This window comes from Heteronotia binoei, chromosome 21 (genome assembly GCF_032191835.1).
Source record: "Heteronotia binoei isolate CCM8104 ecotype False Entrance Well chromosome 21, APGP_CSIRO_Hbin_v1, whole genome shotgun sequence".
NCBI classification, from domain to species: Eukaryota; Metazoa; Chordata; class Lepidosauria; order Squamata; family Gekkonidae; genus Heteronotia; species Heteronotia binoei.
In genome coordinates, this window is record NC_083243.1 from 17,238,596 (window position 1) to 17,255,946 (window position 17,351).

At 48.6% G+C, this 17,351-nt stretch overlaps 1 protein-coding gene across 1 annotated transcript in view; it reads left to right on the forward strand.

Moving 5' to 3' along the window:
• PRKCH (protein kinase C eta) overlaps nt 1-17,351 on the forward strand; it is a 196,689-nt gene that overhangs the window by 78,274 nt on the left and 101,064 nt on the right. Inside the window, exons 3-4 of the mRNA XM_060262476.1 lie at nt 10,755-10,905; nt 15,624-15,658. Coding sequence (XP_060118459.1) covers nt 10,755-10,905; nt 15,624-15,658 — 186 coding nt within the window. The remainder of the gene's footprint in view (nt 1-10,754; nt 10,906-15,623; nt 15,659-17,351) is intronic.

The following is a 17,351-nucleotide window of genomic DNA, read 5'->3' on the forward strand; positions in this document are numbered from 1 at the left end:
GAACGTCCTGCTTGCAGTTTGAAAGTTTGTTTTGCTTGAAATTAAACCAGCTATATAAACCCTTTTTTAAAAATATAAAACTGAAGAAACGTCCGCTCGTTTGTGTACAATAGCACTTGGAACCTATGACGTTTAGCCTGGGATTCCTTGACGCCCGGGCTTTTCTTTTTTGTCGCAGAAGCTCCTTTGCATATTAGGCCACACCCTCTTGATGTAGCCAATCCTCCTGGAGCTTACAGTAGGCCCTGCATGAAGAGCCTGGCAAGCTCTTGGATGATTGGCTACATCAGGGTGTGTGGCCTAATACGCAAAGGAGTTCCTGCTACGAGAAAAGCCCTGCTTGACATCCACATGATATTTGTCTCATCGGTAAGATTGCCAAGTCCAGTTCAAGAAACATCTGGGGACTTTGGGGGTGGATCCAGGAGCAAGATCGTGACAAGCACGATTGAACTCCAAAGGGAATAATAGTCTCCACAGGGAATAATGGAGTGCCCAGCAGACATTTCCCTCCCCCTCCCGCTTTCCGATGACCCTGAAGTGGGGGGAGGGCCTCCAAATTGGGGGATCCCCTGCCCTCACCTGGGGACTGGCAACCCTGCTTGACACCCACATGATTTTTGTCTCATCAGTCTGAGTCTCTGAAGCCTTGTGAATATCATCCTTCCTGCGTATTTTCCTTAGAACTCACAGGACTCGCCAGACTCCTATGATCGGGCTGAGTGAGGGTTTTTATTCCCCCCTCATTAAGTCCTTCCGTCTTCTTCAGAAGGGCTATTCTTAAGCCACCCTGGCCACGCTTCCCCTTTCCACAATGAGACTTTGTGTCAGTGGACACTTTTACAGACTCTCCGGCCTCATTTCAATGGATGACTAGTTTGCAAACCCATCTGCTTTAAAAAGAAAGAGCCGGGTGACTCTTTCCAAGTCACGCCTGGAAATCCACTGAATGGGAACGGGCAGGAATGATCCTCAAATGACATCTCTCTCCCCAGAGCTTCTTTTTTTTAAAGAAAAAGCCCAGCAGGAACTCACTTGCATTTTAGGCCACACCCCTGACATCACTATTGCTTCGCACAGGACTTTTTCCCTCAAAAAAGCCCAGCAGGAACTCATTTGCATATTAGGCCACACCCCTGGCATCACTATTGCTTTGCACAGGGCTCTTTTCCCCACAAAAAAACCCAGCAGGAACTCATTTGCACATTAGGCCACACCCAGCATCACCATTGTTTTGCGCAGGGTTTTTCCTACAAAAAAGCCCAGCAGGAATTCATTTACATATTAGGCCACACCCCTGACATCACCATTGTTTTACACAGGGCTTTTTCCTACAAAAAAGTTCAGCGGGAACTCATTTGCATATTAGGCCACACCCCTGACATCACCATTGTTTTACACAGGGCTTTTTTCTACAAAAAAGCCCAGCAGGAATTCATTTACATATTAGGCCACACCCCTGACATCGCCATTGTTTTGCACAGGGCTTTTTTTGTAGAAAAAGCTCTGCAGGAACTCATTTGCATATTAAGCCACACCCCTGATGCCAAACCAGCCGGAACTGCATTCCTGTGAGTTCCTGCTAAAAAAAAGCTCTGTCTCTCCCCATCCATTCCCACTTTTCTTTCTTGTCTTAACTTGCATGTAGGTTATCCAGTCATGAGGGAGATGTCTCTCAGATTCCTCCTCCTCCTCTTCCTCATGAAGTTGGATCAATGGTCTGGCATATGGGCAAAAGCTGTACAATAAAAATGGCTTCTACCATAGAGTTTTTGCCAGGGCTTTTTTTGTAGCAGGAACTCCTTTGCATATTAGGCTACACCCCCCTGATATAGCCAATCCTCCTGGAGCTTAAGCAGGGGTGGCCAAAGGTAGCTCTCCAGATGTTTTTTTGCCTACAACCCCCATCAGCCCCAGCCAGCATGGCAAATGGCTGGGGCTGATGGGAGTTGTTGGCAAAAAACATCTGGAGAACTACCATTGGCCACCCCTGGCTTACACGGCTCTTCTTACAGGGCCTACTGTAAGCTCCAGCAGGATTGCCTACAGAAGGGGTGTGGCCTAATATGCAAAGGAGTTCCTGCTACAAAAATGTCCCTGCAACTCATGATTACAACTTTACCTCTAAGACAGAATGATCTTTCTACTAAAGATTCCAGCATTTAGGGAAAGCAGTTTTCTGTTGATGCAACAAGCGTCTTTAAGGCATCAGACTCATATAGCTTGGAAAATATATTCCGCTCTTTCAGAAATAGGGTTGCCAAGCCCAATTCAAGAAATATCTGGGGACTTTGGGGGTGGAGCCAGGAGACATTGTGGTGGAGCCGGAAGCAAGATTGTGACAAGCATTACTGAACTCCAAAGGGAGTTCTGGCCATCACATTTAAAGGGACCACACACCTTTTAAATGCTTTCCTTCCATAGGACAGAATGAAGGATAGGGGCACCTTCTTTTGGGGCTTATAGAATTGGACACCCTGGTCCAATCTTTTTGAAACTTGGAGAGTATTTTGGGGGAGAGGCACTGGATGCTATGCTAAAAATATGGTGCCTCTACTTCAAAACACAGCCCCTCTAGAGCCCCAGATACCTGGGGATCAATTCTCCATTATTCTCTATAGGAATTGGTCTCCATAGGGACTAATGGAGTGCCCAGCAGGCATTTCCCTCCCCACCACTGCTTTCTGATGACCCTGAAGTGGGTGGAGGGCCTCCAAACCGGGGGATCTCCTGCCCCCAACTGGGGACCGGCAACTCTATGTCAGAAATATACTGGTATTGAAACCAGTTTGGTGTAGTGGTTAAGTGTGCGGACTCTTATCTGGGAGAACCGGGTTTGATTCCCCACTCTTCCACTTGTACCTGCTGGGATGGCCTTGGGTCAGCCATAGCTCTGGCAGAGGTTGTCCTTGAAAGGGCAGCTGCTGGGAGAGCCCCCTCAGCCCCACCCACCTCACAGGGTGTCTGTTGTGGGGGAGGAAGGTGAAGGAGATTGTGAGCCGCTCTGAGACTCTTCAGAGTGCAAGGCGGGATATAAATCCAATATCTTCATCTACCTCACAGGGTGTCTGTTGTGGGGGAGGAAGGTGAAGGAGATTGTGAGCCGCCCTGAGACTCTTCGGAGTGGAGGGCGGGATATAAATCCAATATCTTCTTCTTCTTTTCTCTACAAAGCCACTTTCTGGCAGCATCCCTCTAATTTTACCTCAGAAAAACAAACATATCCTAGATATCAAACTACGAGACATGCTAATGGCAGCTAAAAGTCTCTGTGATAAGTGCCAGAGGGAATGTGAAATCCCACACTTGGAAGAACTAGGGACACAGGGTGGTCCTAAGCGGAGTTATATCCATCTAAGTCCAATGACTGCAATGGACTTCATAGGGACTTCAAGTCTGTTAAGGATTGCCTAGGAAAGCCTGGTTCACGCATGCCGGAGAATGAGGTCGGAATAAGGCAGCAGAACGCGGAGGCGATAGACTGAATGGCACCCGCTTTGGACTATAGGTGAAGGATCGCAATTTGGAAAAGCTATTCTTTGTTGGGGGTGGGAAAACAAACATCTTACAGACAGAAAACCAGCACAGGAAGTAAAGAGTGGAGATTTTTCTTCCTGCTGGACTTATTCCCCATCCTCCCACCCCAAATTTCTTGGAAGTTTTTAACGTGAAGAAATAGACAGAGTTGGAATCCACTACCAGCAGTCTGAAGTGGTGAAATTTATTCCATTGCCTCAACATTCCACCGCCTCAACATTCCACTGCCTCAACATTCCACCGCCTCAGTATTCCACCATTGCATTCTCCTGGATGTGGCAACACAGTCCTGATGAGACCTAAGGACCAAACAACACCGCAAGCAAAATGAGCCACCTGAATCAGGGATAAAAATAAGCCAGTAACAGGCTAGGACCCATAAGAAAGCAGCTGAAGCAATACCTTCCCTTTCCTGCTTTGAGACCCTCCCTCCCCAAGAGAGACGGAACCATTTAAACGACTTTCACTCTTGGCTAGAATTCTCAGATAACACAACAGACTATACCATTTCAAACCGCAACGCAGGGATTTTGAGTGCTCCCTTCTGTGAACGGCTTCTTGCTAGAAGAGAACTAGCAGAGGAGGAGATGCCCTGTGAGGTAGGTGGGACAGAGAGAGCACTGAGAGAACAGAACTGGCCCAAGGTCACCCAGCTGACTGCATGTGAAGGTGGAGTGGGGAATTAATCCTGACTCTCCGAGATTAGAGTCCATGCTCTTAACCACTACACCAAACTGGCTTGGCTATGACTGCAAGGGGATTGAGAAGCAGTGTCCCATACATACACCAAGCTGGAATCTAGAACTGAATAACTAAATCTTAGGGTTCCTAACCCCGCCCCTGGAAACTGGGAGGGGCTTACTGGCAATGCAGGGAGTCCTAACCTAGCAAAAATGATGACATCACTTCCAGTGTATTGTGTTGTTGGTGCAAAAACTCTATGGGAAGAGCCATTTTTACACACTTAACCACTACACCAAACTAATAGAATGAAAGCATGCCATTGTATCATCCCAAAATCATCACACGCCACCCCCCGATCCGTGGAAAACCTGTCTTCCCCAAAACCGGTCCCTGGTGCCAAAAAAGTTGAAGAGCGCTGATCTATGGTATCTGTAAAACCAGGGGGGGGGTTTGTAGCAGGAACTCCTTTGCATATTAGGCCACACACCCCTGATGTAGCCAATCCTCCTGGAGCTTACAGGAGGCCCTGTAAGAAGAGCCCTGTAAGGAATTCTAGCAGGACCTCCTTTGCCTATTAGGCCACACCCTCCTGATGTAGCCAATCCTCCTGGAGCTTACAGGAGGCCCTGTAAGAAGAGCCCTCTAAGCTCATGGAAGATTGGCTACATTGAGGGGGAGTGGCCTAATATGCAAAGGAGTCCTTGCTACAAAAAAAGCCCTGCTGTTATTCATCAGATGATCAGGGGAGAGTGACTAATTAAACGCCACAATCAAGGGTAAATATCCACCGCCCTATCAAAATTCACATGCCACCATGTCAGAGGGAGTTTTTCCATTAACATTCTGTGCATCAGATGGGTTTCATGGCGTATCTCGATTACAAAAAGACACTTCCCACAGAGCTGTGACAACTCTCTTTTTCTGTCTTGTCCAGACAAGTTTTCATACGGACGAGACAGGATTAGCAGAGCTCACAAATGCCTGAACAGAGAGAATAAACACACACATTTGCATTTATTTGTTTCCCACTTTTCTCCCCAGGTGGGATTCAAAGTGGCTTAGATCCGGGGTAGCCAAACTTACATAACATACGAGCCACATAGAATAAATGTAAGATGTTTGAGAGCCACAAGGCATCTTTGAGGGAAGGAAGGAGAAGAAGAATTGCAGATTTATACCCCACCCTTCTCTCTGAACCAGAGACTCAGAGCGGCTTACAATCTCCTATATCTTCTCCCTCCACAGCAGACACCCTGTGAGATGGAAGGGGCTGAGAGGGCACTCACAGCAGCTGCCCTTTCAAGGACAACCTCTGCCAGAGTTCTGGCTGACCCAAGGCCATTCCAGCAGCTGCAAGTGGGGAATCAAACCCGGTTCTCCCAGATAAGAGTCCACCCACTTAACCACTACACCAAACTGGCTCTCACTGTTTTAGGAAGGAAGGAAGGACAATAAATACGGGAGGGGGAGGGAGGGAAGAGAAAGAAAGCAACTTTAAATGCATCCTCTGAGCTATCAGCTAAGGCTTGGAGAAGTGATTTAAAGAGAGAAACGCCTTCTCCGAGCCAGCCAACAGGGCAGTGGGGGCTTTGAGAGCCACACAATATGTCTGAAAGAGCCACACGGGGCTCCCGAGCCGCAGTTTGGCCACTCCGGCTTAGATCATTATTCCTCCCCTCCTCCATTTCCTCACCACCACAGTCCTGTGAGGCAGACCAGGCTGAGCGTGTGCGATGGGCCCAAGGTCACCCGGTGGGCTTTAGGGTTGCCAGACCCCAGAGATCCCCTGGTTCTGGGGGCTCCTCTCCACTGCAGACCAGCTGGCCGGGGGAGGGAAACCCCTCCCCTAAACAGGGAGATTGCCAAGGAATGCCCAAAATTTTGTCCTATTTCACTGCCGCAGGAGGTGGCGGCGGCTGCAAGCATAGCCAGCTTCAAGAGGGGATTGGATCAACAAATGGAGCAGAGGTCCATCAGTGGCTGTTAGCCACAGCATATTGTTGGAAATCTCTGGGGCAGTGATGCTCTGTATTCTGGGTGTTTGTGGGGGCACAGTGGGAGGGCTTCTAGTGTCCTGGCCCCACTGGTGGACCTCCTGATGGCACTTGGGTGTTTTTTTTGTGGCCACTGTGTGACACAGAGTGTTGGACTGGATGGGCCATTGGCCTGATCCAACATGGCTTCTCTTTTGTTCTTATGTCCATCAGTGGCTCTTAGCCACAGCGTATAAATGGAACTCTCTGACTGGGGCAGTATTCTTGGTGCTTGGGGCGAGGCACAGTAGGAGGGCTTCTAGCCCCACTTGTGGACCTCCTAACACAGAGTGTTAGACTGGATGGGTCATTGGTCTGATCCAACATGGCTTCTCTGATGTTCTCTTGAAAACTCCTGAGTCAAAGAAAACATTTAGGGTGGGGGTCCCCAACCCCTGGGCCAGGGACCGGTACCAGGCCGTGACCTGTTTGAAACGGGCCATGCAGCCTCACCCCCCCCCCCCCATGCAGACTCCCTCCCACCATGGTGCCTCCTCTTCCCTGCTGTTTTCACCATTTTAAGGCCGGGGAAGGGAGGGAGGAAAGGGCATCATTGCTCACTGCTGTTGCGGCGGTGGTTTTCCTACCCATCAACTGATCGGGTGGGTGGGGGGGGTGGTTGGCCTGGGAGGTGCTTCACGGCCCCTTCCACAGCCTTAAAATGGTGAAAATGGGAGGAGGAGGTGGCGAGGTTGTGTGTGTGTGGGGGGGGGGGCAGGCTACAGCGAAGGAGGGAGGAGGAAACTCCTTATAAGCAAGCCTGGATCTTGCAGGGCGTTTTCTTGGATTTCTGTGAACCTGAAGCTCCTGGCCAGAGCCCCAAACAGGTCGCTGTAGGAATTGCTGGAAACTCTATCATTTTATCTATGTCATTTCCTTTTTTGTCCTCACCCACAGTCCTCACACTGGTCATTATGCATTACCCAGCAACTCTACTCTCCTGATTCACAGGGCAATCCTAAACAGGATTATTTGTGCTGTTCTTACGATGCCATAGATCAGGGGTGTCCAACTCATCTGTTAGGAGGGCCGGATCTGACATAAATGAGACCTTGTCGGGCTGGCCATGTGTGTGTACCAATTTAAGATTAGGTAGCAGAGATATAAACTTTATGAAGGACACAGACAAACACAAAGATTTTTTTTTTTAAACTTAAAACGTTAGCACTAATTGGTCTTAAAGGTGCTTTCTTTGTATTTCTCCCATGGGATGCAGGGAACTGGGGAAAGGGAGCTCTGACTCTTTCCTTCCTTCCCCAGGGGACCAGGAGGGGGAGGAGCCTCAGCCAATAGAAGGGAAAGAGGCTTGGCTCAGAAGCTCTGCTGTGCAATTGTGAAAGCCTGGCAAAGCAAGCTCTTCCTCCCCCCCCACCTTCTCAAGGGAGGAGCCTCAGCCAATGGAGAAAATAGAGGCTTTGCTTTGTAGCCCCTGTGCGATTGAGCAAGGCTGGCGAAGCAAGCTGAGATGCAGAAGGAAGCAAGAGAGAGGGAGAAGGAAGGAGATGGCAGCCAGTTGCTTGGGGGCCTGATAGGGGCCCTCCAGGGGCCTGATTCGGCCCCTGAGCCAGATGTTTGACACCCCTGCCATAGATCATTCGGACAGGAAAGCTTCCGCCACCTCAAACGCAGGGTAAATACTGTATATTTATTATTTCTAAATAACTACATTAAGTAAGCAAGGAAAAGCTTTTAGAACTGCACCAGCTGCATACATGCCTTCACCCATGCAGACATGTAGCCCAGATTTCGAGCTGCGCTACTTGGAGCTACACGTTAAAATCTCAGGGTTTCTCTTCAACGCATTACAGAAATGTCTGGAGATAACTGTGTGCCTGATAGGTGTCACTTTTCCTCCCCAGCTGAATTGATTGATGCTTTCATGGTGCTCCCACACAAAGGATGCGGAGAGAGGGAGACAGAAAGCACCTCTGTCCATTTATTCAACAGAAAGCAAAAAGTGGTTTATTAAGGCAAGGGATTTGTTCAAAGCATCATTCGTATATATTGGCCACTGTGGCCACCGTGTGACCCAGAGTGTTGGACTGGATGGGCCATTGGCCTGATCCAACATGGCTTCTCTTATGTGCTTATGTATGACCCAGAGTGTTGGACTGGATGGGCCAGTGGCCTGATCCAACAGGGCTTCTCTTATGTTCTTATGTGTGACACAGAGTGTTGGACTGGATGGACCTTTGGCCTGATCCAACATGGCTTCTCTTATGTTCTTATGTGTGACCCAGAGTGTTGGACTGGAGGGGCCATTGGCCTGATCCAACATGGCTTCTCTTATGTTCTTATGTGATGCAGAGTGTTGGACTGGATGGGCCATTGGCCTGATCCAACAGGGCTTCTCTTATGTTCTTATGTGACGCAGAGTGTTGGACTGGATGGGCCATTGGCCTGATCCAACATGGCTTCTCTTATGTTCTTATGTGATGCAGAGTGTTGGACTGGATGGGCCATTGGCCTGATCCAACAGGGCTTCTCTTATGTTCTTATGTGTGACACAGAGTGTTGGACTGGATGGACCTTTGGCCTGATCCAACATGGCTTCTCTTATGTTCTTATGTGTGACACAGAGTGTTGGATTGGATGGGCCACTGGCCTGATCCAACATGGCTTCTCTTATGTTCTTATGTGTGACACAGAGTGTTGGATTGGATGGGCCACTGGCCTGATCCAACATGGCTTCTCTTATGTTCTTATGTGTGACACAGAGTGTTGGACTGGATGGGCCACTGGCCTGATCCAACATGGCTTCTCTTATGTTCTTATGTGTGACACAGAGTGTTGGACTGGATGGACCTTTGGCCTGATCCAACATGGCTTCTCTTATGTTCTTATGTGTGACACAGAGTGTTGGACGGGATGGGCAATTGGCCTGACCCAACATGGCTTCTCTTATGTTCTTATGTGTGACACAGAGTGTTGGACTGGATGGGCCATTGGCCTGATCCAACATGGCTTCTCTTATGTTCTTATGTGTGACACAGAGTGTTGGACGGGATGGGCAATTGGCCTGATCCAAGATGGCTTCTCTTATGTTCTTATGTGTGACACAGAGTGTTGGACTGGATGGGCCACTGGCCTGATCCAACATGGCTTCTCTTATGTTCTTATGTGACACAGAGTGTTGGACAGGAGGGGCCATTGGCCTGATCCAACATGGCTTCTCTTATGTTCTTATGTGACACAGAGTGTTGGACTGGAGGGGCCATTGGCCTGATCCAACATGGCTTCTCTTATGTTCTTATGACCTTTAACCTGGACTCCAGACAGCTTACAGTCTTAATTGCTTAATTGCTGTTTAAAGCTGGCAAACCTGGCATATTTTTCTTAGAAGTATTGTTGTTAAAAAGTTGATTGCGGCGTTTTTCCTTTAAGCGCCGTGGACATAAACACTCAGCATATTGCAGAGTGCAATTAAGCACGGATATAATGTTTGTGGAGAGTGTGTAATTCTTGTATTAAGCCGTGTTACCCAAGTGGTAATTGTTCTTTGTACAGTAATTTCTCGCAGCCTCTTACGTTTTTCTCAACCTTGGCTGTGTTTCCCTTGCTTAGTTGCCAAGCTTCCGGGTGGTAGTTGGAGATCTCCTGGGATTACAAGTGATCTCCAGGCGACAGAGATTGGCTCGCCTGGACAAAATGGCTGCTCTGAAAGGTGGACTCTTTGGCATTTATACCTCCCTGATGTCTCAAACATCTGACATTTATTCTGTGTGGCTCTTAGACCAAGCAAGTTCGGCCAGCCCTGGTTTAAGGAAATCAACAAAGGACGCTGAGCCTAGGAATGGAAGGACCGTATTTCAATCCAGAGGAAGGCAATAGACGTCCCTACAGCTAGAATACATCCCTCCCCCCCCATTTAGAATGTGTTTCAGGAGCGGGGACATTGCTCTGTGATTTATGCAAGCTGAAATTTAAGGCTACCCGAAACCGGATATTATCGATCTCCAGTACAGCTTTGCTTCTTTAAGTGGTCAAGTCTCAAGTGGCCAGAAAAGAACATTGTTGGCTGAGCCACACTTTTGGACAGGCTTGTTATTTACTTCTCAAGAGCAACCTGCTTTTGTATTGATTATTGCACTGTGTTATATTGTATTACTTTGTTGTATTATTTGGAAGTAGAATTTCCCCTCGTTAGAGTGGGCTTTGCTGTTTCACATATCGTTCTCAATTATACATGTTTAATACTTTTAAGTGTTGTTAAGTATTTCAGCCTGGGGTTACCCTGGGGCTTTTCTTGTATTTTTCCTGGTTTAAGGAAAGCCTGGGGAAACATAGAAGCAACTTGTATCAAAGAAGTTCATATAAAGAAGAACTCTGGATGGAAAAAGAAGAATGGGAGCTGAGAGAATGGAGAAGAGGAGAAAGAGACGATAGGGGGATTTTCGAGGACTGTCTGGATCTGAAAATTAAGAAGAAATAACATCAGACTTCTCGATGACTGGTTTTTCTTCACTGTCTCTTTAGAAACAAATGTCTTTATTTCTGCAGGAACTCTCCAGCGAGACAGGCTTTTCAAAAACTTCACCCGGAAACGCCAGCGGGCCATGCGCAGGAGAGTCCACCAAGTCAACGGACACAAGTTTATGGCTACGTATTTGCGGCAGCCCACGTACTGTTCGCACTGTCGGGAGTTCATCTGGTAAGGACGGCTTAAGAACTGGCTTAGATAACAAGCCTTCTTCTCTGTTGTTATCTCCGTTCATCCCTTTATTTGGGCCTTATCTGATTCCCACACTCTTTGCCATTCTTACTGGAAGCGCTTCATCTGTTCACCTGGGTTGCGATAGGAAATCACCCTTGGTAGTTTCACTAAGAGAGCCAGTTTGGTGTAGTGGTTAAGTGCACAGACTTATCTGGGAGAACAGGGTTTGATTCCCCACTCCTCCACTTGCAGCTGCTGGAATGGCCTCGGGTCAGCCATAGCTCTCATAGGAGTTGTCCTTGAAAGAGCAGCTTCTGGGAGAGCTCTCTCGGCCCCACCCACCTCACAGGGTGTCTGTTGTGGGGGGAAAAGATAAAGAAGATTGTAAGCCGCTCTGAGACTGAGATTCAGAGAGAAGGCTGGGGTATGAATCGACGGTCTTCTTCTTTGTACTTCTCACGGACTTGAAGCATACAGAATAGCCTTGGGTCAGCGATAGCTCTTGGAAGAGTTGTCCGCGAAAGGGCAGCTTCTGGGAGAGCTCTCTCAGCCCCACCCACCTCACAGAGAGAGCCAATTTGGTGTAGTGGTTAAGTGTGTGGACTCTTATCTGGGAGAACCGGGTTTGATTCCCCACTCCTCCACTTGCACCTGCTAGCATGGCCTTGGGTCAGCCATAGCTCTAGCAGAGGTTGCCCTTGAAAGGGCAGCTGCTGTGAGAGCCCTCTCCAGCCCCACCCACCTCACAGGGTGTCTGTTGTGGGGGAGGAAGGTAAAGGAGATTGTGAGCCGCTCTGAGACTCTTCGGAGTGGAGGGCGGGATATAAATCCAATATCTTCATCTACCTCACAGGGTGTCTGTTGTGGGGGGAGGAAGGTAAAGGAGATTGTGAGGCGCTCTGAGACTCTTCGGAGTGGAGGGCGGGATATAAATCCAATATCTTCATCTACCTCACGGGGTGTCTGTTGTGGGGGGAGGAAGGTAAAGGAGATTGTGAGGCGCTCTGAGACTCTTCGGAGTGGAGGGCGGGATATAAATCCAATATCTCCATCTACCTCACAGGGTGTCTGTTGTGGGGGAGGGGAAGGGAAAGGAGATTGTGAGCCGCTTTGAGACTCTTCGGAGTGGATGGCGGGATATAAATCCAATATCTTCATCTACCTCACAGGGTGTCTGTTGTGGGGGAGGGGAAGGGAAAGGAGATTGTGAGCCGCTCTGAGACTCTTTGGAGTGGAGGGCGGGATATAAATCCAATATCTTCATCTACCTCACAGGGTGTCTGTTGTGGGGGAGGAAGGTAAAGGAGATTGTGAGCCGCTCTGAGACACTTCGGAGTGGAGGGCGGGATATAAATCCAATATCTTCTTCTTCTTCTACAGGGTGTTTGTTGTGGGGGAGGAAGATAAAGGAGATTGTGAGCTGCTCTGAGATTCATAGTGGAGGGCAGGGTATAAATCCAATATCATCGTCTTCTTCTTCTTCTTCTGATACAAGTTATCCAACCTATTTTGGGGGAGGGGGGGGAGAAGTGGCACAGAAATTGCATCTACCGCTGGAGATTTGAAACTGGCTTCCTGCACTGGAGCCCAAATAGCCCATCTCAGCCTTGGCTCATCCGAACTTGGGAGCTGAGCAAGGTCAGTGAAGATCAGTACTTGGATGGGAGGTCACCAGGGAAGACCATGGTAGCTTTGCAGAGGAAGGCAATGGCAAGCCACCTCTGCTCCTTTCTTGCCTGGATTGCCCTGTGGGTGGGATCACCATCAATCAGGAGACTTGACAGCATGTTCTTTTTTTCTGAACAGGGTCATTTGCATATTAAGCCACACCCCTCTTCTATAACCAATCCTCCAAGAGCTTACATGACCTACTGTAAGCTCTTGGAAGATTGCCTACATCAGGGAGGTGTGGCCTAATATGCAAAGGTGTTCCTGCTCCAAAAAAAAGCCCTGTACAGCGTACAAGGCGACAAAGGGTTTCATAAGAACATAAGAGAAGCCCTGTTGGATCACGCCAATGGCCCAATCAGTGCAACACTCTGTGTCGCAAAGTGGTCCCAAACCCAGATACAGTGATGCTCTGTATTCTTGGTGTTTGGGGGGGCAACAGTGGGAGGGCTTCTGGAGGTCTGGCCCCACTGGTGGACCTCCTGATGGCACCTGTGGTGTGACACAGAGTGTTGGACTGGATGGGCCATTGGCCTGATCAAACACAACTTCTCTTCAGTTCTTATGTCTGGGGCAGTGATGCTCTGTATTCTTGGTGCTTGGGGGCAGTCCTCAGATTCAGCAGGAGCTCACAGGAGCACAGCTCCTGAAACTTTCTGAGGATTCCAACTGCTCCTTCCCACCTTGCCTATTGAATAGTAGGTGCAGCTGCATAACAATCCCTGGATGAGCTTCACCAGCTATTTTTCCACAAAACGACCCCTGCTCGGGGGGCAACAGTGGGATTTCTGGTGTTCTGGCCCTGCTGGTTGACCTCATGATGGAGCCCGGGTTTTGGCCACTGTGTGACACAGAGTGTTGGACTGGATGGGCCATTGGCCTGATCCAACATGGCTTCTCTTATGTTCTTATGTGACACAGAGTGTTGGACTGGATGGGCCATTGGCCTGCTCCAACATGGCTTCTCTTATGTTCTTATGTGACACAGAGTGTTGGACTGGATGGGCCATTGGCCTGCTCCAACATGGCTTCTCTTATGTTCTTATGTGACACAGAGTGTTGGACTGGATGGGCCATTGGCCTGCTCCAACATGGCTTCTCTTATGTTCTTATGTAATCAGGGCCAACCCTGCTTAGCTGTATCGGCCACCCCTGATGAGCCTGGGTGAGAGTATTCAGGCAGCTGTCCTTTGATTAGGCAATCCTTTTGTTAATCCTCCTCCTCTTCCCAATTACTAGTAAGGTTGACAACTGCCTGTAGAAAAAAATAAATACCCTGTTCCTTTCAAAGTGCTTTAATGGCATGTTATTATGAGACGGTGTCATTTACCTCCTGCCCATTTCCATACATGAAACCTCCCTTAAAGAGACAGGAGATTTTTCTCCAGGCATGTTGGCAACCCGGGCTTGCCAGCTGTGGCTTGGGAAATTCCAGCAGATTTGGGGGTGGTTTCTGCGGAGGGTGGGATTTGGGGAGGAGAGGGGGCTCCATGGGGAAAGAATGCCATTGAGCTCACTCTTGGAAGCTGCCATTTTTCCCTAGGGGAACTAGGGTTGCCAAGTCCAATTCAAGAAGTATCTAGGGACTTTGTGGATGGAGCCAGGAGACTTTGGGGGTGGAGCCAGGAGGCATTGGGGGTGGAGCCAGGAGCAAGGTTGTGACAAGTGTAATTGAACTCCAAAGGGAGTTCTGGCCATCACTTTTAAAGAGACCGCACACCTTTTAAATGCCTTCCTTCCATAGGAAATAATGAAGGATAGGGGCACCTTCTTTTGGGGCTCATAGAACTGGACCCCTTGGTCCAGTTTTTTTGAAACTTGGAGGGTATTTTGGGGAGAGGCACCGGATGCATTACTGAAAATGTGGTGCATCTACCTAAAAAAACAGCCTCCCAGAGCCCCAGATACCTGCAGATCAATTCTCCATTATTTCGTATGGGAATCAGTCTCCATAGGGAAAAATGGAGATCCCAGCAGACATTTCCCTCCCTGCCCCCCGCTTTCTGATGACCCTGAAGTGGGGGGAGGGCCTCCAAACCGGGGGATCCCCTGCCCCCACCTGGGGATTGACAACCCTAAGGGGAACTGATCTCTGTAATCTGGAGATAATCAAGATGAGAGAGTGTTGGGTTGCCATGTCCAATTTAAGAAATATCTGGGGGCTTTGGGGGTAGAAATAGGAGACATAGAAATAGGAGCCGCCCTGAGCCTGCTTGGTGGGGGAGGACGGGATACAAATAAAATTTTACTTACTTACTTACTTACTTACATTGGGGGTGGAGCCAGGAGCTAGGGTGTGACAAGCATCATTGAACTTCAAGGGGAGTTCCGGCCATCACATTTGAAGTGACCGCACACCTTTTAAATGCCTGCCCTCCACTGGAAATAATGAAGGATAGAGGCACCTTCTTTTGGGGCTCATAGATTTGGCCCCCCTGATCCAATCCTTTTAAATCTTGGAGGGTGTTTTGAGGAGAGATATTGGATGCTATGCTGCAGATTTGGTGCCTCTACCTCAAAAAACAGCCCCCCACCAAACCCCAGATACTTGCGGATCAATTCTCCATTATATCCTATCAGAATCAGTCTCCATAGGGAATAATTGAGTGCACAGAAGAAGAAGAATTGCAGATTTATACCCCGCCCTTCTCTCTGAATCAGAGACTCAGAGCAGCTTACAATCTCCTTTACCTTCTCCCTCCACAGCAGACACCCTGTGAGGTGGGTGGGGCTGAGAGGGCTCTCACAGAAGCTGCCCTTGCAAGGACAACTCCTGCAAGAGCCATGGCTTACCCAAGGCCATTTCAGCAGCTGCAAGTGGAGGGGAATCAAACCCGGTTCTCCCAGATAAGAGTCCGCGCACTTCACCACTACACCAAACTGGCTCTCAGACATTTCCCTCCTCTCTGCCGCTTTCTGATGACCCAGTTGGGGGAGGGCCTTCAAACTGGGGGATCCCCTGTCCTTACCTGGGGATTGGCAGCCCTATGGGGCCTTGTTTTGTATTTGATCAAACTCACACGCTGTCTGTTTCTCCTCTTGTCCAGGGGTGTGTTTGGGAAGCAAGGATACCAGTGTCAAGGTACAGTGCCTTCTCTTTGTCAATTAAATTGCATGTTGCAAGTTTGTCGTCGTCTATCCCTGTTCAAGCTCCCATAGAAATGAATAAGAATCGCCAGGGCTTTTTTGGGAGCAGGATCTGCTTTGCATATTAGGCCACACCCTCATGCTGTAACCAATCCTCCTGGAGCTTACAGTAGGCCCTGTAAGAAGAGCCCTGTAAGCTCCTGGGGGATTGGCTACATCAGGGGTGTGTGGCCTAATAGGCAAAGGAGTTCCTGCTACAAAAAAGGCCCTCGGAATCGCAAAATTTTGGGCTTCTCCGCATTCTCATTTTCCTTGCTTTTCAGCTCCTGTTGCTTCTTGGCAGGGCTTTTTTTTTTTTTTAGCAGGAATGCACAGGAACGCAGTTCTGGCTGGCTTGGCATCAAGGGGTGTGACCTAATATGCAAATGAGTTCCTGCTGGGCTTTTTCTACAAAAACCCCCTGTGATAAACAATGGTGATGTCAGAGGGTCTGACCTAAAATGCAAATGAGTTCCTGCTGGGCTTTTTCTATAAAAGAGCCTGCTTCGGCCAGGAAGGCGGGATATAAATCAAAAAAAGCCCTGCTTCTTGGTGTGTTGGGGAAGTGTCTGTGCCACATGTGTCTTGCCCCCTCTAGTGGTCAATTCTATATTACATTGCTTTATGTCTGGCATAGCGACTGATTTACGAACGTTTTTATATTGGCTATCACTAGAATTTGTCTTGATGCTAACACAATTCGTACTCAGGGTCTAATTAACACTGCAGTAGTCTGCCACATCCTCTCTCTCTCTCGCTTTTTTTTAACACAATGCATACTCCCCCTCCTACCAGAGTTAGGGTGAAGGCAGCTCGTTTAGATGGCATTAGGCCAAAAAGAAACAAAAGAAGGGCTGAGAAATATGTAGAAGATGGAGACCTGTCAGAAGCTACTCAGCTTGATGATATGCGAATCGCCCTGGAGGCAGGGGCGGGCGGGAGGGCCCAATCTGGCGCACTTCGCCGGCCCATGCACTAGGCAGCCACCTAGGCCTGCCTAGTGGACAGGCCGGCCCTGGCTCTAACAATCTGTATCAGGTTCTCTGGATTCCCAGCTTCCATTTAAATAAATAAATAAATAAGTCTCTTGCCCCTTTTGATGCGACGATATAAGGGGAAAGGCACCAATGCTGAGAGATAAAGGGCAAGGCATATCTCCGCAGTGAAAGGGACTACAGACTTTCTTTTTGAAAATCGAAGCTAGGAATTCGATGGACCCAGAGGACCGATTATTATTGTGGTATGACTAAATACATTCAATTGCCAATTTTTTTTTTTTAAAAAAAGAATCCTAAAAATCCTTAATAGTGCAGGTTGGGGAGATGAAGGCTGCTGCCAGGGGAGTGGGGCAAGGAAAATGCACGGAAACCTAACACGTGGAAGCCACGTTGCCACTGTGCTGTATCGGGCGCCACAGTAGCATTGGGGAAGACACACATGCCTGTCCATGTGCACAAAGCCCCTCATTGTTGAGCAGTGTTCCCTCTAAGCTGAGTTAGTATGAGCCAGCTCACAGTGTTTTAGCCTCCAGCTCACATATTTTTGCCTTAGCTCAGGAAGGATGGCCTCTGAGCACACTGATTTATGCGGCAGCCAAATTGCTCGCTTACAGCTTTCGCGCCGGTAGTGCACGAAGTAGAATTTTTGCT